The sequence below is a fragment of the Hyaena hyaena genome, unplaced genomic scaffold (genome assembly GCF_003009895.1).
Source record: "Hyaena hyaena isolate Hyena2069 unplaced genomic scaffold, ASM300989v1 scaffold_210, whole genome shotgun sequence".
NCBI lineage: Eukaryota > Metazoa > Chordata > Mammalia > Carnivora > Hyaenidae > Hyaena > Hyaena hyaena.
The window spans coordinates 1,439,765-1,461,774 of NW_024080841.1; the positions used below are offsets into that span (position 1 = coordinate 1,439,765).

Below are 22,010 nucleotides of genomic sequence, written 5' to 3' on the forward strand. Positions count from 1 at the left end.
TCAACTGAAGTCACAGGAACTCTGGCTCCTTCCAACACTTACTGCCACAGATATAATTCATTGTGGGTCCTGTGTCTGGTTTCCCTAACAGGCTGGATAACACAACACAGTAGGGTGGGAGAATTAACTCTCCTTGAGAGTAACTCTGATCAATCAAAGGCAGTTGTTGAGAAGAAACTGGCAGACAGATCCTCTTCTTTATTCCCCGATGGACCCATTTTGTGGTTGTTCCATACAGCTTCTTTGGTGATATTCTGCATGACTAATGTATCAATCATGGTTTCTTAAGAAGCTGCACAAGCTTAGGAACATACCATCTTGTATTCACATTCTGTCCTTTCCTAAATCATTTCCCTTACACTCACTCTTGCTTCCCTGGGATTGTACTCCCAAAGTATTAGCACATAAAGCATTAGCATATAAACTCTGCTTTGAGCTCCATATTCTACAGAACCCAATTAAGACAGAAACCTAAAGATACCTGGTCAAGGAAAGTTGGAAATGATCATCCATTTTTGTCTGTACATTTCTCACATTCCTTGAATCAAATCCTCATTTTAATCAGACTACCCTCTCATTTAACTTTCCTTTTTGACTAATTTATCCATGGTGATGCGAATTATAAGAGGTGCCATTGATTCTTCTGCTACCTAATCATGGCTCCATGAAAAAGGGAGCCTTTCCATATCATGAATGCTGCCTGATATCTCCTCTACATGGTCAGAATAGTCAGGCTCAAAGAAAAATCAGGAAAACAAGCATGAAGGTAAGAAAATAGACTTTGGAGTTTGGTTGCTTATGGGAATTTGTTGTATATTGAGACATGAAATTTGAATATAAATGTAAACAGTTGCAAAAATATTAACATTCCTAAACCAAGGAACTCTTGGTAAATTGTACTTCTGTGAACTGACCCCATGATTCCACGTATTTGCATTTAGCAGATCATTTCAAGATATCCTCTGTAATACTCTCTGCTAGTTACTAATACTCTGTGCATATTTGTCATTTACTTCCCATTCATTATCTCACTTGTTCTTATGAAACAGCATACGCAGAAGCTCTTCTAATATTTGTTTTACCATGACTTACAGCAGCTTTCCCAAGGTCTCCCAGTTATTGTTGTGGATCTCACACTTGGGATTCAGATCCAGGCTTGTCTGGGGTTCATACACTGAAATACCCTAACCTTATTTTACCACTTCCTGGCTGGCTAGTGTTGATAGGTCATGCAGGTTACAAGTTCTACTAGAAGTAGAAGTAGAAGTGATAGCTTCAGAGCAAGTGGTCTCCTTAGAGGGCAGCAGCTTATGGGAACAATTTCAGGATATACACAATGTCTTAAGTTCAGCTATTAATCAGGGAAGCACAACACTTAGACAGCAGTCCTTTATAATGTCAGCATCAGATAACCTAGACAACAACTATAGCAAGAAGATAGCTTAATTTAACAACAACAAAAAGGCTGGAGTCAGACAGAACTAGGTTTCAACATTTGTTGTCTGTTACTTCCTGTATGATCTGGGCCAGGTTACTAATATTCCTTTAAAGCCTAGTTTGTTCATTATAAATGGGAGGAAAAATACAAACTATGTAGATTTTGAGAGAATTTAAATCAGATAATGCATTTAAAATGCTTAGAGCACCATGCTCAACCCTTCAAGGATGCTCAAGAAATACTGATTCTTGGGATACCTGCGTGGCTTAGTTAAGCGGCTGACTTCAGCTCAGGTCATGATTTCACAGTTTGTGGGTTCGAGCCCCATATCAGGTTCTATGCTGACAGCTCAGAGCCTAGAGCCTGGAGCCTGTTTTGGATTCTAGGTCTCCCTCTCTCTCTGCCCCTCCTCTGCTTGTGCTCTCTCTCTCTCTCAAAGTAAACATTAAAAAATTGAATTAAAAAAAAGAAACACTTCCCTCATATCTCTATGCAGTTGCTTGTCCTTTCACACATATTGAATCATAGTATACGATCAGAGAAAGAGGATTTAGCTTCACAAATGAGAGAAGAAAGGATAGGGACTTCTCCAAAGTTATGCATATATTAGGTAAGAAGCAAAGCTAGATGTTTAGGCTCTAAGTCTAATTTGTTTTGAGTCATACCAAACTATTATCTGATGTCCTCGACTCAGGGTTTATAATTTAAGAAGAGCTGGTATTCTCTAGTATATTTGCACATGCTTGTGGAGCTTTATGAGTGTTCATTCTAGGCTCTTCAGTCCTTAGTCCAGAGCTTGGCTACAAAGGCCTCACATTCTTGTTTGCTGCAGTAAGGACCTCAAATTTATCTTAAACACAGAGTATTTTTTATCATTTTTACATTCATGACTATTTCCTTTAAAGATAACTTAGTGACTACTTGGGAGCGTATATTCCTGGTTTTGACTTTCGATGTGGTTTTCTTTCACTTTCTCAAGTAGTGACTAGATGGTTCCAAGATAATTTTATGCCTAATAATTGGAAATGGGTATTTTATGCAACAGGAAATTAATGTGGACAGTCTGGCTGAGGTCACCAGACGTTCCAAAGTATGGGCATATCATGAAGCAGGATTTAGGAGCAGTAGTCCCCAATCAATTATACAACTCTTAACCTTTAGCCTACACATTGGGTCTTATAAAAGGTTTGAGCTTAGTGCTTAGGATAACATGTTGGGGAAAGAACTGCTGATGTGTTGTGAGGTCTCTCACTACATGTACACATATATACACATAGAAGGGAAGGAGGTAATTTCCTATTTAAGCCAGGTAAGAGGAGCTTTAAGAGAGAACTCAGAGATGAGACAAGCCTAGAAATTCTAAAGAATGAGCCACAGGATGGTACACTGCTCTCTCTGCAAAGGAGAGGTGACCACATTGAGGGGCCATAATTTCCAGTGTTTACTGGGGCAATGGATAGGTTATTGTTTCTCATGGAGCTGACATGGCTACACCTAAGAAGGAGTTGTTGTGTACTCCTCTGATGTCACATCCAAGAAGGCTAACTGGAAGGCCAAAGAGATGGCAGCAGAATAAAGCTGGAGCCCAGAGGCTGAGGAAGACATAAGGGAACATCTGAAATTGAGATACACTTACCTTTTTCAAGGGAACTGTGGTTGAGAGATTCCCCTGACAAATGTGCTTTGGAGGGAGTAGAGATGGTGGAAGGCAGGAAGGGAAGTCTTTGAAGCACCCATGAATGGACCCAGATTTACAAGGTCACAGAAAACCAACTCTTGGCAAGCATCATCAAGTAAGAACTTTCCTGTATTTCTTTAGCTCTCCTTCCTTCCCTAAACCATTCTGGAGAGGCCAGAAACCATGACTAGCAATAAGAGCGTAGGGTCTGGAAGAGCAGGCAGAAGTGACAGGTGGGGAACAGCAGGTAAATTGCCATGTGTGGCCTCCTCTGTAATGGTGGGAGAGCAGCCTGTGGGAGGCTGGGAGAGTGGAGTAACCTTCAATCAAGTTTTTAGTTTTAGTGGTTGCCTTTGATGGACATGGTAATCATTGAGAAAAGGTTCACGTATTTCCTGAAAGTGACTAGGGGCAAGGAAAGAACTGGCCCCCATGAATAAATTTCATGGATCAGTGGTAGACAAAATGAAGTGACTTTACTCTAAGTATGATGTCTGGGATATAATTATGAAGTTTAAATATGCATTTTCTCATTTAATCTTGACAATGATCTTTTGAACTAGGCGCTGCTATCGTTCACATTCTACAGATGAGAAAATTGAACTTAGAAAAGGTAAGCAACTTGTCCAAGAAAAAAAAAATGGCCACTGAGCACGGATTTGTAGCCAGGCTGTCTGTCTCCAGAGCTGCCTCCTAGCAACCCTATAGCTTTCCCCTTCCTGGTGAAAATCTAGATTTTATGTTAATCATAGGTAGTTACACAGAATCATAGCCAACCCATTGGGCACTTCTATAAAAATAGAAAAAAATCATCCTTCTTTCAAGACCTTTCCTTCCATCTGTTGGAAAAATGTCAAAATGGACTAATTTTTAAGAAGATATTTACTAACTTCTGGGGTAAAATATTTCATAATAAAGATATGAATCTTCAAGGCTGTTCATTCTCTACATACCTGTACCACAGCACCTGGCAGCCCAAACACCCTTTTGTCAGGCAACCAAAGCCTATAGAATATTTTATGTCTTTGAGACCTGGTCTCCAACCTCTGAAACCAATGAAACTGTAAACAATGGCCTTTCCCCTCACACCTTCTGAAGCCATAGCATTCTCATTCGCAAAGGGGGCGTACACTCCCAGTAGATGGGAGGAGAAAAAGAAAAAGAGACAAAGGCTCTCATATGTCCTGTTTTTCAATCCACAAGCCACACACACACAAAAATAATTCATGATGACTATGAAAAGTTCAGTGTGAAATCCAGAGGCACAAATCTAAATTCTCCTACCAGCCCCAGGGGACATAAACAGAGCTTGAGGAAAACGTCAGCAAAGACAGGGAAGGAAGAAATATGAAGGGGCACATTAAATACTTACTGCTCTCACCCCCCGAGGTACAGATGTTGCGAACTATCCTTTTCTTGACCTTTGTCAGTTCATCAAAGTTATGAACTGTCAGTTTTTTATCTGCAGTCCCGGTGATCTGAATGAGCTGCTGGTCATCCACGTCCCCAATGCCCACAGAGTAAATATCAATACCTTTGTGTCGCAGGTCTTCAGCGGCCTGAGCCACCTCATCTTGGGACTGACCATCTGTGAGGACCAGCAACACTTGTGGGGTACCTGCATTTATCCGGCTACCCATGTCTGGCCGGAAGTAATGCCCCACGTGCCGGAGTGCGGCCCCAATGTGTGTGTATCCAAAGATCTGTTGGATGTTTTCAATCTTCAGCGATATCTCTGTTTTGCCTATGAAACTTCCCAGTGGGAATTCCGGTCGATAGGTATGGCTAAACTGGGCGGCTCCTATACGTACTCTGTTGACACTGACATCAAAGTCTTGAACAACAGATGCCAAGAATTCCTTCATCTTCCTGAAGTCATCTGGATGAATGCTATTTGAACCATCCATGAGGAAAACAAGATCTACTTTTTCAATTTCACAATCTACAAAGAAGAGGAAAGGGAATAACAACATCAAAAATCAAGTTTTTACTTATTTATTTTTCTTGAACCTGGCAAGAGCAGGTTACAGGTTTGTTGCTATATAGAAATGGTGTTTCCAAAGATGGTTTCTTATCATATGCCATTTGGTGGTCACATTAATTGAGAGGAAATAAAAACACTCAGTTCATAAGGACACGAACAACTCACACAACCCTTTATGCCTTTCTGGAGTTTTCCATTTGGTCTGAATGCCATTTTCTTTTTGGAGATGCCGGAGAACAGGGGGTGGGGCCACAGAAAATTCATTCTTACCTGCAACCCAGCCTTAACCCTTCCAGAAAGCTCAGTGACAGTAGTAGCACAGCAAGAAAACAAAATAGTACACATCCATTTAGAGACTCAAACAAAAAGCCAGATGGTCTGTATTATTGACTCAGCTTCTCTGGCTAGTTAAACCAATCAATATAATAGGTTATTATTAGGGCAAACTGAGCTTTTAAAATCACGCCGTCCAGTTTATATCGTCTGTTTTTCTTCTTTTTCAGCCCTTTTTCCGTCCATATAGGCAAGAAAATCTACTTGAGAAAAACATTTTTGAACAATGCAATATAGTTTAGAGATGCTTCCTTTGTATTAATACAACAAACACCAAACAAAAAGAATATGAAAGACCACTGCCAATGAATGACTTATGCTTGGCACGTACTCATGTATGTTCCGTAGCCTTCTGGTAAACATTATCATTTCCTTGAATTCCCCCAGAGAACTCACCACTGACTTGACTTAATTAATTCTCATGTTAGCCTAGGATTAAAGGTGTCTGAAATTCCATCAGTCAAGATAATCAAGAAAAGGATAAGGAGAAATCTGAAAACAGAATCGGTTAACTTCAGAAATTGGTTAACTCATTAAATTCCTTTGTTTCGGTTTCAAATAAAGGAAATAAAACACTTTGGCATTTTTTATAACCAAGCGAGAAGTTTCAATACAAAATTTCAATGTCAGCTTCTGCAGTGGACTTAAAAGGACAGATCAAATTTTAGGTATTGGCCAACAGAAGCTAAGAGTTGTCCCAGTTTTCAATAAGATTGGGACAGATTTTGTTAGTTTCATGAAAGCAAAAGGTAGTAAGCTGCCTTCTAAGGAGGCAAGGCATAAGAAAGCCAGAAAAGGAACTGCACCCAAGATGTTGGAAGCCCGGATTAAGAGCAACTCACCTAACAATACCTAGTATTTTTAGTAAAACACACCTTAATAAACATACTAAGGAATTTTAATAGACTACAGTGTCCCTTTATTTTATTTTTGTTATTTATTTAAAAAAATTTTTTAAATTTTTATTCATTTTTGAGAGATAGAGACAGAGCATGAGTGGGGGAGGAGCAGAGAGAGAGAGGGAGACACAGAATTGGAAGCAGGCTGCATGTTCTGAGCTGTCAGCACAGAGCCCGATGCCAGGCTTGAACCCACAAACCACAAGATCATGACATGAGCTGAAGTTGGATATCACCCAGGCGCCCCTACAGTGTCCCTTTAAAACAAAGGTATAGAATGGCAACGGAATCAATGAATGAGAGAACAAATTAATATATGCATATAGAAGTGTGGCAATGTAATCTCTAGCCACAGAAGTAGAGACACATGGCAGAGAAAGTCCACTGTACTCTGCTCTGGAAACATTGGAGTCTGGAATTTAATATTGGGCTCCATGTTTTAAACGAGCTTGTGCCATAACAGAAAAAGAGCGAGGGGACCAGAGACTTCCAGCCTGCTGGAGAGAAGACTTCAAGCAATGCCTCCTGGTTCTTAGGAAAAGGTAGGATCGATTTTTTATGTGAAAAGGAGGAAGATGACGTGTGGGTAGGAAGGACGTGTAAACAGCTTTGTGTTCTGATTAATAAAGCCTGTTCACAAATGGTGAATTCCCCATCATTAGAAGAGTTTCAGCAGTGAGTAGGAATGTTGTAGAAGGTATTCCTCTTTGGGGAGGAGGCCAAATGAAATGTCCTTGAGATCCTTCCAGCCCTGAGATTCTATAACATGGGGAGTTCTAGGACAATTCGTGCTCCTTCTCTCCTCTCTAGAGAACTTGCTCCTGAAGGCTATTGCTTTGGTTTCTCCCTCACTTGGACCTCTGCTGTTAATTGAGAAAAACGTAATTGACAAACCTTACCTACTTTTGAAGAGTTACATACACTGGCTGACACATCTGAAAATATCCCCTTCAGGCCTCCAAAAGTCTCCACGAAGAAGTACTTGTCACTTGATCCTGCCATGGCTAGCAGCTCTACAGGATTGGCACCAGCGATCCCCACCGCCAGAACAAGAATGCCTTTGTCTCTCAAGGCCTTGGCTGTGGCATTGAGCTTATCTGCATCATGGGATTCCCCATCAGTGATCACAATGAGGACTTGGGGGACCCCTTTGTGCAGGCGGCTGCCCCGGGCTTCAGTGAACATGTGGTCTGAAAAGCCTAGTGCCTCAGCAGTGTAAGTATTGCCCCCCATGGGCTGGTCATTCTGGAGCACTGAAATCACATCCCATTTTGTGCTGAGGTTATCCAGATAAAACAGTACCTCTGGGTCATCAGCATACTTCAGAGCCCCAAACCGGACCTGATTTTTGCCAACGTCAGCTTTTTTCACCAAGTCAATCATAAAGTCTTTCATGATACTGTATTCATCATAGTCAATGCTTCCAGAGCTGTCGATTACAAACACAACATCCAGAACTTCAATTCGCTTACATTCTAAAAGATGAGGAAAAAGGAAAACCACATGAAATTAGCTTTGGACATCACGGGAAACTCCTCTCCCCACGCATGTGTTTAAATTGCCAGGGTCTCCTCCACATGGGATCAAATTGTACATTAGCATGTCCATTCCTTGGGCAAAAGACACAATACACATACATTTGTGCTGCTAGTATGTAGAAATAGTAAGGTAAGCTTTTAGGACAAGGCAGATGTGCGGCCTACAGTAAGAGGCACAGAGAGGGCCAACAGTCACGAGATCATAGGAATAAACACTCCAAATGCTTTGGACTAAAAAGGAAACACAAGTTCTGTAGAAATTCTCCTGTATAAATAGTTTCTTCAACATGTGCTTTCATTTACACAGATTCAGCTTTTATTTTTAAAGCCACAGGGATGAGATTTTATTCTTAAGATAAACCTTGGCAAAATGACCACATGAAAATGAACTTGGCAACACTGTATATTGGTTCTTCAAGGTTACATTTTCTTCCTTTTTAACCTTCTTGAAACATTATCTATTGTCCTTATTGGGCCTCATCATAGAAATAAGCCCATTTCACACTTGGCCTAACTAAATGGTCCTGGCTTGATGCTCCTATTAACTTTTCAAACTTTGGGTCAATAGCACGGAATAGTGAAGCAGGAAAGACCCAATTAATTACTTAATTCATGTGTGTGTAACATGTTCTATTTAAAGGCACAGAGTTCCAAACTACAACTCATTCATGCTGGAGAAGTGGAATCATAAGATAGTTAATGTTTAGTCCTTATGCAGCACAATCTCTCCACAGGTCTTAGAAAGGTATGTTCCAAACGTTAACTCACCCACTCTGGAGAGACAGAATGGGGTCAAAATAGGCCCCCTCCCTAGGGGCTCACCCCATTTCCTTCCTCTGCAAGCCACTTGCTTGCTATGCGGCAGGGCTGTTGAAAGCCTTAGAGCCAACCAATGTACTTAACCTCATTGACTAGAGACCATGTGTACATAGTCATAAACCAAATTCTCAGGAAAGGCTGGTGCTACAAAAGAAGAAACTACGTGTCTCTGGCCTTTGGCTGCCCTGGTGAGCCTGCCTGCATTACCCAAGGGACTGGGGTATAGAGTACTCCGTGTTGGCACACTTCCAGGAGTTCAGATTTGTTCTGGGTGGAATTATTGAGAAACAAAGTCCAGGTATGTTTTCTACAAAGCATATACCGCAATCACCAAACCTTCCAGTGGAAGTTGTACAGACCTGTTATTTGAAAAACAATGTTCCTCTCTTTCTCCAAAACTCTGTTAAGATCCATCAGCTTCATAGAGATGAGATGTGGCATTTTTCAGAATGCCTCAGTCATCAAGGCCCAGGGATCCTAACGTAAATCAGTCCCTTTGATTTGCTCAACTTGTTTCATCTCCTGCATTACTGTGCAGTCTCATGGGAGGAGGATGGGGACTCTACTATTTACCTCCTTTGAGGCAGGTTCCCATATGATACTTCTCCTTGGTAAGATTTAATATCAAATTGTTTTTATAAATGTTATCTCTTGTAAAACAAACAAACATACACTGGATGTTAGGTCAAGGGGCAGCCACCTTGCCCAAGAGTTTATGCTCCGGTACTGCTTGCCTCACACGTAACCCAAGGACACCAGCTATATGAGGCTGGATGCTTGCCTCCAGGTGGAACAGACTCTGTGGTGTAATTCATGCTCCAGAGCTCCCCCATGGGGTCAGGCTGAAGCTATACTCTAGCTAAGCATGCCTCATCGCTCAGCTCTTAACCCCTGCCTTGTCCTACTTCCCTTACTCCCTTTCTGAAAATGCCTCTTCAATAAGTCACTTCCCCAAGAGCCCCGGACTCAGCTTCTGTTTCCAGGGAACCAGATCTAAGACATTATTACCCTAGTCTTGTCTACAAATGGGGAACAATCTTGGGGGGAGGGGCAAAATTATTCTGTATTAATTCAGCAGTTCTGATGAGGAAAGGTGCATTTTTTATATAGGTAAAAAGCCACTAGGATGAACATTCCAGTTAAGCAAAGTTTACAATGTTCAAAGAGTAGTTTATTTAATTCAAGAAATAATGGCTAACACAGACATATTTTGGATAAGCCTACTAGTGCATATGCCCACACCTACCTTCACGGGGGCTGCATATTCCAAAAACAAGATCATCTTCAATGTGCTGCAGAATATCAAAATTCTCAACATAAAAGACCATCTCCGGCCTCCCACTGATTTCCTCAAGCTGGGTGACATTGGAGCCAAACACCCCCACAGAGTAGATAATTATGCCTTCTTGTCGAAGTGCTACTGCTGGGTCCTTGACTACGTCCTGAGCTTCACCATCCGTGATGAGGATGAGAAACCTCCTGACATTGGGTCGGGCCCCCTTGGCAGGGCTGAAGTACTGAGACACAAAGGTCAGGGCACTACCAGTCAAGGTGGTTTCTCCAATGTGAGCCATCCGGTCTATCGCATCTGAAATTTCATGTTGAGACATGTATCTGTTGAGTGGAAATTCTTCCTTATTGATGTCGCTGAACTGCACTACACCGATTTGCACCCGATCTGCCCCAATCTGAGACTTGCTCACGAGATTTTTCATAAATGTTTTCATTTTGATGAAGTTTTCAAGTCCTATACTGCCAGAACTGTCCACCAGAAACATGATGTCTGCTTTCATCTCTTTGCAGGCTGCATGGAAGATAAGAGGTTTATCTGAGTTGGCTTCAGGTAAAAAGATTAAGGATAAACAAGAAAATCCAAAGCACAAATAATTCTATACGGAAGTTAAGTGTGGGTTTGGTAAGGATTGCTAATAGGTAAATAGAGCACTGAAGGCAATAAAAGTGAGACACTTCTATTTGTTATTTATGTCTTTAATATGTAATTCAGAATGACTTAACCTGAGCACTATAATTTTTTATCATGGAGGGCAGCCCATGCATCATAGGACACTGTAGGACATTTAGCAGTTTCCCGGTCTCTATCAGTTAGATGCCAGGTGCACTTCTCAAGTTATGACAATCAAAAGTTACTCTAGACATTGCAGGTATCCCCCCAAGGAGGCAAAAATCATCCCCGGTTGAAGACTACTGATAGAGTTCTAAAAGGTTTCATAATAGTTTTATTAAAAAACAAGTTAAATAAATCTGAGGTACTTATAATATGTTGCAGTGTCCAATTATAGGTCTAATCTAGCAGAGATTTGTGGGAAGAGGCTAATGAATATTTATTAGAACTCCTCCAAGCATCTTTCTTTTGCTTCAGGTATTAATTAGAACACCAATATGGGCTCCTAGTTTTGCTCTGGAGAACAAACATAGCCACCCAAGTCAACAAACCTTGACTTGGAAATTTATGCTGTTTCTCTAAACCTGTGATATCAAAGATTGCAGGATAGTAATTTATGAGCTGAAGTCAAAAGGTAAAGTCACCATGCCCCCTACCTTCTTCAGCGCAGATTTCCTGAACAACTTGGTTTCTTATGTCTTTCAAAGCATCAAAGTCATGCACGTAGTATACCCTCTTTTCCTCGCCTGCAATTTCTTGCAGCTGTGTTTGGTTGGCCTCCTTGACCCCAATGGCATAAACACGAATGAGCTCTTCTCTCAGTCTTTTTGCAGGCTCCAAGATGCTATCCTTGGACATGCCATTCGTCAGGACAACAAGATGACATGGCACTCTGTCTCCTCGCTGCTTTTTCGCTTTTTGCAATAGCCCCAGTGTGAAATTCAGGGCTGCACCCGTGTTTGTATTCCCACCCATCTGCCGGATGTTCTCAATGGCCTTTCCCAAGTCGTGCTTGTTCGTGTATTTATTAATCTCAAATTCCAAGTCCCAGCTGTCAGCGTACTGAACGGCCCCAACCCGCACCTTTTGGGGAGCGATGTTGAACATCCCTACGACCTCTGACAGGAAGGTCTTCATTTCATGGAAGTCTGTGGCCTGGGTGCTTCCAGAGCCATCAATGAGTAGATAAATGTCTGCTTCTTCAGTTTCCACACAACCTAAAATGGAACCAGAAAGTTGGCTGTGGCACTGAGGCAAGTGTGAAGAAGGAATGGGAATATATGGTAAGTACAATAGTACAAGCATCTTGAGACAGAGAAATGGAAAACAGCTTCTAGGCATCAAAGACACACTGCTAGCTTAATGTAGGAAGAATCTAAGCACAAATGGGGCCAAACAAATTGCTTCTGACAGTTTAAGACTATTTGGATAGTCTGCTGACATGAATCAGAGCAAATGTGGATACAATAAAAGATTAGAAAGAAGACATGAAGATTTTTACAAGTCATCTCCCTCATCAGTTAACAACTGCTTAGCAAAGAGGCAAGTGGTATATTGAGAAATGGAGAAGGCATTTAACTGGACATTGTGGACAGAGGAGCTCTCTTTCTGGAAAACCTGAACAAGCTATTTACTCTCATCTACTCCTAGCCAATTAACAAAACTAGGGGTACTGTCAGTGGTCTTACTTGTGTAGGACAACGCTTTTATAGTAAACATGCCAGGAATATTTGCTGAAGAATGTATACATATATGTGCACATGTATATCTACACAGAATTTATGTAGTATGCATGTGTACATACAAAATATTTAAGATATATTGCTCTCTGTCTCTCAAAACTCACAGATACTAGAACAGTACATCACAAATCACTCTGTCCTCAAACCATGCTTCCTGTTTCTTCTGTAAGCTGGAATTTGAGGATGATGGAAGAAAAGGAGAGAAAAATACAGAAAAAAAAAAAAAAAGAAATAGGAGTGCCTGGGTGGCTTAGTTGGTGAAGCGTCTGACTCTTGATTTCGGCTTGGGTCATGATCTCACAGTTCATGAGTTCAAGCCCCATGTTTGGCTCTGCACTGATGGATGCAGATTCTCCCCTCCTCTCAAAATAAATGAATACACATAAAAAAAAAGTAAAGAACAAGGGAACATGAGAGGCAAAAAAGAAAAAGAGAAAAGTAAAGGCAGAAAAACCGCAAAGGATGATGTTCTAGGGTGTTTATAAGTCATGAAGAATTCTGGCAGGGAAATCCCTCCCAATTCCAGCACGAAATTGGCTTTCATTCTCCCTCAATTTACACTTTGTAGGATCAAGTGAAGGTAAGAAATCAAGAGCTTATTTTCCTACACACAGCATGCCCTGCCAATCCCTTCTCTATGTAGAATACCTGAGAGGCTGGAGAAAAGAAAAAGGATCTGAATAATCCTTCTCTCAGCTAAGGACTTTACCAGATTTGAGCGTTTCAGTGCGTTCTGAAAAGACAGAGACTGTGTGCATGATCTGGTTCCGCAGCTTCTTCAGAAATGTCTGATTGTGAGCGGCCAGGTCAGAGAAGCTTTTCAGTTTGGACACATGCTGCTCGGCAGGGTGAGAGGCGATCTTCTCCAGCTGGCTGTCGCTGGCCCCCTCTATTCCCATGGTGAAGATGGTCACGCCCTCGCGCCGGAGGTTAACGGCTGCCTTGGTCACGTTATCCTCTGATGGTCTGTGGGTCACCAGCACGGCAATCTGGGGCACCCCCTGATTTTTCCGACTGCCATTGCGTGCACTGAACACTTCCTTTCTGATCTTTCTGATGGCGGCTCCTGTGTAGGCCTTCCCAGCCTGGGGAGAGAGGTTCTCTATATTCTGGAGAACCTCTGACTTATTTATGCCCCTGCTGAGGGAATTTATCACCTTTGTCTCATTGCTATAGGCCACAAGGCCCACTCTCATGCAATTTTCCTTTATGTCAAGAGCAGATACGCTTTCCTCCAGGAATTCCTGAAGATAGTAAAAGTTGTCCTGGCTGTCATTGACTGATACATCCAACAGGAACACCACATCAGCCACAGAGGGGCCTTGGCAAACTGTGTGGACAAGAAATGAAGAAGCACAACTTTAGCTAGAGGTTGGGCATCTTTACTCAGCATTAGAAGGCATGGAGACATCCACCAGAGCTTGGTTATACACTTAAAGAAAGAAGGCTGTATACAAAAATGATTATGAAGCTGAGATCAGAAGGTCCTAGATTCAAATACTGGATCTTAGCTCAACTCCCAGTTTTAATTTCTTTATCTGCGAAAATAACATTTATCTCATGAAATTGCTGTGGGGGTAAATGTGATACCATGCTTCACTTGGGGGCTGGTACATAAAAGTCACTCAATGAATAGCTGCTATTGCGATCATATTAAAATAATATTAAAATCAATAGGTAGAGACCAAATATTCCTAAGAGGTGGTAATGGAATAGCGATTGTACTTTCCACTATTTTATTTGGGAAAGATGCTAGTAATAGGATTTATATTTTCATAGATTACCACAAGAAAAGCATTCTCTATTATTAATAGACAATTATATTGTCTTGTTCAAACAGATTTAACCATCAGTAATATGAATTTCTTAGGTTACTTATTAAGACTTGTACACTTGGAGCAAACTGTTTTTCTGGCTCTGCCCCGACCCTAACTTGAATGATGTTCATAAATTCCTGGCTACTCTTATTAACAGTACAAGAGGACAGACCAGGACACAGGACAGCAGGTTGGTGGTGGAGCAGAACACAGGAAGCTCATCTGGAGCAATGCAACAGCGAGGGAGGCAGTGTGGGGCTGCAGCTACAGAGAGTCTGGGAATCCAAGGGCCCGATGTACCCGATTTCAAACTTCAGCCCGGCCTGGGGCCTGGGCCATGTTACCTCAAAGAATGCCTACAAGTTTCTGCAGAAGCAGAAGTTTGGCCTTCCTGAAGCTGTTTCTAGTGCTATCATTCTGTGATTACATTATGTCATTTGCAGAGGCAAGGATTTCTTTAGGAACAAACTTACCCTTTAAAGGAACCGGTAATAAAACTGCATCATAACTAAAGCCCAAGGAGACTGACAGCTCAGAGGTATGTTGGGTGGTGGGGGCCGGGGGTCCCTGAATTTTAAGATGCATCCATGACATGCAACATAAGTGAAAGAGAAAAACCAAGATTTGTGGTGTTTGTTAGATTTGTAATGGCGACGATCCTTGGGTCCTCTTGAACACATGAATATTTGACATCTGAAAATGCAGTCCAACTTTTGAGGAAAGGGATGTTCAGTTTCAATCGTCTCCCCATGCTGATTTTTCAAAAGCAATTAATCATCATTGAACATATGTGCCCTGAACCCACCTTCCACAAGAACGTCATCTGCCGCTCCGTCCCTGTACTGGGTCGCTTCCTTGATGATCTGCGTCATGTTCTGGGAAAACGCGCCCAGGTCCCTGACAGACCGAAGGTTGAAATGAAACTGATCCGTCGCCATGGCCTTCAGCTCCTCCTCAGAAGCTTCCTGCACCCCCACGGAGATGATTCTCACCCCGTCTGCCCGCAGCGCCTTGGAGGCCTCTTCCACGTCGTCCTCGGACGCCGACGAGGCCAGAACCACCAGAATCGGGGGAAACTGCTTCTTGTCCCTCCCCCCGGCCTGCGGGGAGAAGAAGGTCCTGTGAGCCTCCCGGAGAGCGTTTCCTATCCGCAGGGAGCCGCCGATGAAGGCGAAGTTCTTCTTGAGGTGGTTCAGCATGGGGTTCCTGCTCCTGAAGGCGCTCAGCTGGAACGCACTGTGCAGCTGGTCGCTGTACTGAGCCAGGCCCACGTGGTGCTTGTGCGCCTCTATGGGGAGGCTGCTGATCGTCTTGGTGATGAACGTTTTCACCAGAGGGAAGGCCTTGGTGCCCAGGTGATCAGAGCTGTCCACCAGAAACACGACATCTGCATACTCAGGGCCTATAAACCCAAAGACATATAAACAAAGCCCAAACCTTAGAAATTTACTACCTGTTTATTAATGTCAACCATTTGGGTAAAACCTACTTTCCTCTATTTGTACTTGTGATACCTTCCCAATGAACTGAAAATAATCGCCAGAGATTACATATTTGCTTAAGAAAAGACATCTTCATTTCGTGGGCTAATTTTTTCATATATCCTCTCATTTGAACTCATCACAAATTAAGTATCACTTTTGTGTGGAATTAAATAAAAATAGGTAAATTTAGAAAAGTGGAAAATCCTGGGTTTTTTAGTGGATACTCCCTCTTTTTTTTTTTTTGTTTTTATTTTTGCTCTCAGAATTTGATCTCAGTTTATATAAAGAGAATAAAACACTTAATTGAGAATCGCAAAGCTTTGACTTTGGGTGGAGAAATCTGAATGATGCTCTATCATTGTGATTCCTCCTTAAGCAGTGTTAACAGTGATCTGATTGACTTACAAACATACTAGTTTTGTATTCCCCAGTGTTAAATTGATGAAATTTTAAAAATCCCTAAAAACCATTAAAATGTGGTAAATTTAAAGTTCTTTATAATATTTTGTGGTGAATCATATGAATGATCATTATAATGCTTGCATATGTAAAAGGTGATAGAAACCAGTATGCCTTAAGCTAGGAAAGGGATTACAATTTTAGTTTCCTTTAAAAACAATTTGTATATAGGAATATAATAACTATGCTGAACTCTTAAGGATTCATTCAGTGCCTGGTTCAACACTAGGTGTGTAGAATTATAATTTGATGTGATCAGGAATTGCTGGGTTCAAGCACAAAATATTGTTTATTGGTGATCTGCTCATTTGAATGCAGAGTTCTCACCACTCTAGGAGAAGATCTAGGTCTTTTCCGGGATAGAGAGGGAAAGGTCTGGGTATACGATGGTGTATATTTAAGAAAATATAGTGTAACTGAAAAAATAACAGAAGTCCTAACTTTTTTTTTTTTTTTAATCAGCTAACTCCACCTGCCCTGTCAAGCCATTCAACATACTTGCGCTTCAGGTTCCTCACCTTTTAAATGAGTGGATTCAACTAGAAGATATGTAAAGTCCTTCCTCACTTTGAGATTCTGATGAACTGAAGTGGTTACAAGATAAATTCTAATCAAATTAAGATAAATTCCATCTCTCTCTAGCAGTCCACACCTGCTAGGAAACCAGTGTTGGCACCCCTCTGTGTGATTTCCTTTTTTTTTCTCCCCAATTTCATTTTCTTGATAGCAGTCTAGTTGAGGCATGATGGATAACATTCCATCTTGTCTTCTAAATAACCTAATTTCAACCAGTTTGAGATTTTTTTGACAATCATACAGCCAGCAGTGTCTTAGGGGAAGAAATGAGGGTCAATCAACATGGTCTTCCAAGAAAAGGCCAGAATCCCTACAAGAACTGTCAGGGGAGCCCTGCGCAGGATGGCTTGACTTGTGACCAAAAGTGACCTTTCTGTTTATGAATAACCCCCCATATCTTGTATGGAGAAATGGAATGTGGACAATTGGCACAGGAGACAGATTCAGGTTCTGTATGGCTCAGCATTATGTCCGAACTGTGCAACACTTGGGGGAAAAGCACTGCCTCTCTTTAAACAACTTAATATCAAATGCAGTGAGACATCAAAGGAAAATGTTTGCAGAACGAAGCCTAGTTTATTTTTCAGAAAACTTTCTTCCAAGGTCAGAGTCCTTGAGAAAGCTGTGAAAGCCAATATAGGTGGCCCTGACCATGAAGTGACCAGCAGAAGAATTCACTATTTTGAGGTGGTAAGGGAGTGAAGAGTAGACCAGTATTTTCACTTCATGTCCACTGGACAAAGATTGCTGACAGACAGTAAACAGCTATGGAGCTTTCTCTTCAGAGCAAAAGCACTTTCTTTACAATAAGCTAACAGTTTATATGGGAGCAGCTCTGGATACTTAACTAAGACAATGTTTTGGCACAAATGAACTAGGAAGAAACATTCCAAATGTTCCAGGCCTGAATCTAATATTAGATGATAAAATTTTAATGCAACCTCCCAAAAGGCCTAAGGGGTTGAAACTGAGGACAAAATAATAGCTCTCATATCTTTCTATCATAACTAAGGAATAAGGTCCAGAACAAATGATCTTTAAAGGAGCACCAGGTAACATCAAAAACAATTGAGCTACCATCTATACCTTTACCACCATCAAAAGCAAAGCAAAACTCTTAAATTTTAAGCAGATCAAACTCCTATCTGTTTTCCATAATGAAAATTAAGGAAAAGAATGGTTTCCACTTTTTTTACTTACCAGGATCTTTGTTCATAGAGACATGGGAACAAAGGATTATAAGGAACAAAATCAGCAGCATTTTCCTGTTATGACCTATAAAGTCTCCAACTTGAAATCTGAAAAGGTAAAAAAACAAACACCTAAAACTGTTGTGGATACTATTTTGTAATCAAGACATACAAATAAGAGAACACAAAATTTTATAGCAAACTGGGTGCAATAGAAGGCAGAATTTCTGAGGTTCCCTGACTTTCCATTCTGTGAAGAGCCTTAGAGAAAAAGATCCACAAAATTTCACACAATCACAAAAGTTTTTCCTGGTCCAAGACCCCGTAGAAACATGAAATTTTGGATTGTCAATGGAGGTAGCCAGATGCATTCTAGTTCCAACAATATTTTGTGTCTCTATTAGTCATTTTCTCTGTACCCTTGTATTACTCTTGGTCCACTCATTGCCAAGACAATTCAGAGTTCATGGTTGGGACACAGTCTAAAGACAGGATTTATAATTTCTCCATCATGAACATGTAGGTGTGTTTCATATTTGAGCAGTAAGTATTTTTAGATGTGGTCAAAATTCTGTCTTTTCCCCTTTCCTACATTAGAGAGGTAACCATTTTCCCTTAATTTTAAATTTGAGAGAAGACATAAAAGTAGTGATTCTCCATATTCCATACAATGTCTTGCTCCTCAAAATGACTCAGTTTGTACCATTTTGCTTCCAACTACCTAGAAGTGCATGAGGCAAGGGTTTTCCAATTCTATTGACCTAAAGAATCTTCATTCACCTATAATTATTCATTTCATAGAATGAAATAAAATATTGAAGATATTGAAAATAAATATTTTCACAAAGCAGGTTGGGTGCATTTATTCACTCATCCATTTAATGAAAAATTAATTGACCCATATTAATAAACTAGCATCTCTGTTTCTTTCTTAGTTCTTACCCAAATATGAATTTGCAATATTATGTACAGCTGTCTCACTCCTTGTCAGACAGGCTCCCAGTGCTTAGTACTCCATCCCTTCAGAAAAGGGACCTGTGCCACGAGAAATTCCATCCCCATTTCCTCACTTACTCCATCATCCCTCTGACATTCTGGAATTTGGGACTCTGTTCTTTCATAAGAAGCCTAGATGAATAAACTTTTCAGGCTGTAAGTCAATTTATCAATTCTATTCCGAGTTAATCAGTAAACTGGAAGAGACTCATAAAAGGTTGTTTTTAGTTCAACCCTTTCATTTTAGAGGAATGTTAGCCATAGTGGATTGCCCCAGAATAAAACCAAGTCATAATATCTATACACATTTCCTACTAATACATGTAACAACAGCAAATCCTACCATTTGTTGTGCCTTTAGTGCAAACTGCTTCACATTTGTTCTTCTGTTTGATATTGGTAACAAACATAGTAGCAAGTGATATTATTCTTATTTTGCAGATAAAGAAACAGATTCATAAAGGGGACATAATTAATGGTCTCAAAGTCACATTGATAAAATGGGCTGTAGTTGGGCATAGAGCCCACATCAGTCTTACTCTAAAATCAGTCCTTGCAAACTCTGTTATCCCAAACTCAACACTGTGAACATGAAAAGCGTCTCCAAGTTTCTTTCTGAAAGTGAAAACCTGGATAGAACTGTGAGGATTAGGTAAGGTCACGATAATCCCAAAGAGGCATGAAGCATCTGGAAATGTCCCAATGCAGATGATCAATACCAGTGATACAATAAAAGTTGAGTTCTCTGGAATAGCACCTTATGAAATAATTTTCTCATATCCCTGAAATGGATTTCAAAATCTGGTGTGTTGTAAGGACATAGAGTGTGGAAGGCCACACATGACAGGTTCTCTTGAAGTGCATGTGGGCTCTGCTTGGTGTGTGCAGTAAGACTAATGGAGGGCTAAGCCTCTAAGTTCATGGATAGAAGGCCTGGGATCATTTTTACCACATCAAAACATGGATGAACTGCATATAATCTGCGTGCTGTTCTACTCCCAGACATGGCCAGGATTTATATAAAATTTTTAGAATATCTGAATATTTAAAATAAATTTTAAAAATACTTGAAGACATAAAGGGAGAATAAAGAAACAACAGATAATTTAAATTCATTGTACATTCTTCTTAACAGTGAGATTGACTGCTTGTTACAGAAATATTGTCAAAGGTACAGTCTCTTTAATCTAAATTTTGTTGTAATTCATTTATTACGAATCAAAAAAACACTGAGGCCAATATACTTCTGGAAGTTATATGCAATAAAAAGCTTTTTTAAAAATCTGGATCCCTGTAAACTTTCTGTTGATAAGGTAGAATGTTTCCAATTTAAACCACAGCTGCAAGAGCAACACAGCCACCAAACATTTGGCTTCAAACCCAGAATGTTTAGAACTTGTGCAACACCTCTCTTGAGGCTATTAAGAACCAGGGGTTTCAGGGAGACCTCTGCCCCAAGCAAGCCAATTCATAATCTAGGACATATCTTCAAAAAATATTAACAGCCTGAAAGGGATACTAAAGAGACTTCAGCACAATTAAGATAAATGCCATTTTTTCCTTTAAAATAAGCATGCAGGATACATCATTTCTAAGCATATGGGTTGTGTTTTTCTTCAGAAACAAGAATACGGTCAGCTGTTGCACTGTAAAAACCATACTGGGTCTGTGTCACAAAGGTCACTAAAAATTGCCATTTGCACATCTTCACTACCAATTGCCATTTGTGCATCTACCTCCACCCTCCATCTCTTGACGTTTCCCCTTCCTGGAGCCATGCTACTTCTCAGAAGCCAAAAAGTAGAAAGAAAAATATTCTAAGGAAGACTTACATTCACACTGAAATGCTGCAGCATAAATCCTTCCCATACAGTAGGCACAAATAAACACCGAACCAATAATGGTAAACAAAACACGCAATACAAAACACGCAAGCCCTCATGAGGCAAGCAAATCACCTTGTTTTACTAATAATGTCATGTTTTTCCCAACTGCATTTTCTGGAATCACAAGAAGAGGCTGTATATATCGATCATATTGAACCACGTCATTATGACCCTGCCATTTTGTAAAATGGACACTCGTGTGTTGAGGAAAGAGCACAGACTACAGTATCATGACTTGGGTTTCACTCTGTTCCTTAGTGGTTGTGTCACTGGACATCCCGCCTCACTTCTGTGGGTTCCAAATCTGACGCACAGGGGTCACTTCCTCTAAATTCTAGCATCTCCACACATTAATGGTTTTCTGATCTAATAAATAGTACCAGAAGAAAAAAAAGTGACCAGTGAAGCTAAGAGCACATTGAAATATAGAGTACATGTTCTGAAACAGTCTTATGGATGAAAGTGCCCCTCAGACAACCACCTTTGCAGATATGGTCCTGTGTTAGAGGGACTAAGACTGCAAGAAAAGTAGTAGGTCTGATTTATTGGCCCTTTCTGGGTCGGAAATGATGCTGGAATCCTTCCAGGCCCAAGAACACCAACTTAAGGGGACTAAAATTTCAGTAAGGCAAAGCTTATTTTATTTAAGCTGGGAATTAAATGCCAAGCTTAAAAATAAGGAAAAGTATAGAATAAAGTTAAAAGGAATATACAGATACTAAAGTACTAAAAATTTGACCAGAAATCAGCAAACTAAAAAACAAAGCTAAACGAAGATTTGAAAACATGTTCCTCATAAAGACTGATCAAAAAAAAGATGGCATAAGTAGATAATAATTATATGAATGAAAAAGGAGACATATCTGTAAGACAGACTTTACAAATTGAAATAGCAGGGGACCTGGGTGGCTCAGTCGGCGAGGCGTCCGACTCCGGCTCAGGTCATGATCTCATGGTTCGTGGGTTTGAGCCCCACATCAGGCTCTGTGCTGACAGCTAGCTCAGAGCCTGGAGCCTGTTTCAGATTCTGTGTCTCCTTCTCTCTCTGACCCTCCCCTGCTCTCTCTCTCTCTCTCTCAGAAATAAATAAAACATTTAAAAAAATTGAAACAGCAGTTAAAAATATTCACAGGGATATCCAAGCTTACATGATTTTACTGGCAATTCCCAAACTTTCAAGACACACATCATTTGCATCTTCTACAAATTCTTTCAGAGATCCGAAAAAGAGGAATATTAGCCATTTCCTTTGGGGGGTGGGCAGTAAA

The 22,010-nt window shown here is 40.6% G+C and overlaps 1 protein-coding gene across 1 annotated transcript in view; it reads right to left on the reverse strand.

The window, feature by feature from the left end:
* COL6A6 (collagen type VI alpha 6 chain) overlaps positions 1-17,931 on the reverse strand; it is a 108,661-nt gene extending 90,730 nt beyond the window's left edge. Inside the window, exons 1-7 of the mRNA XM_039242185.1 lie at positions 17,871-17,931; positions 14,957-15,553; positions 13,044-13,664; positions 11,249-11,809; positions 9,936-10,493; positions 7,232-7,807; positions 4,489-5,058 (exon numbers count right to left, since the gene is read on the reverse strand). Of these exons, the coding sequence (XP_039098116.1) occupies positions 4,489-5,058; positions 7,232-7,807; positions 9,936-10,493; positions 11,249-11,809; positions 13,044-13,664; positions 14,957-15,553; positions 17,871-17,931 (3,544 nt within the window). The remainder of the gene's footprint in view (positions 1-4,488; positions 5,059-7,231; positions 7,808-9,935; positions 10,494-11,248; positions 11,810-13,043; positions 13,665-14,956; positions 15,554-17,870) is intronic.
* Between the last annotated feature and the right edge of the window lie 4,079 nt (positions 17,932-22,010).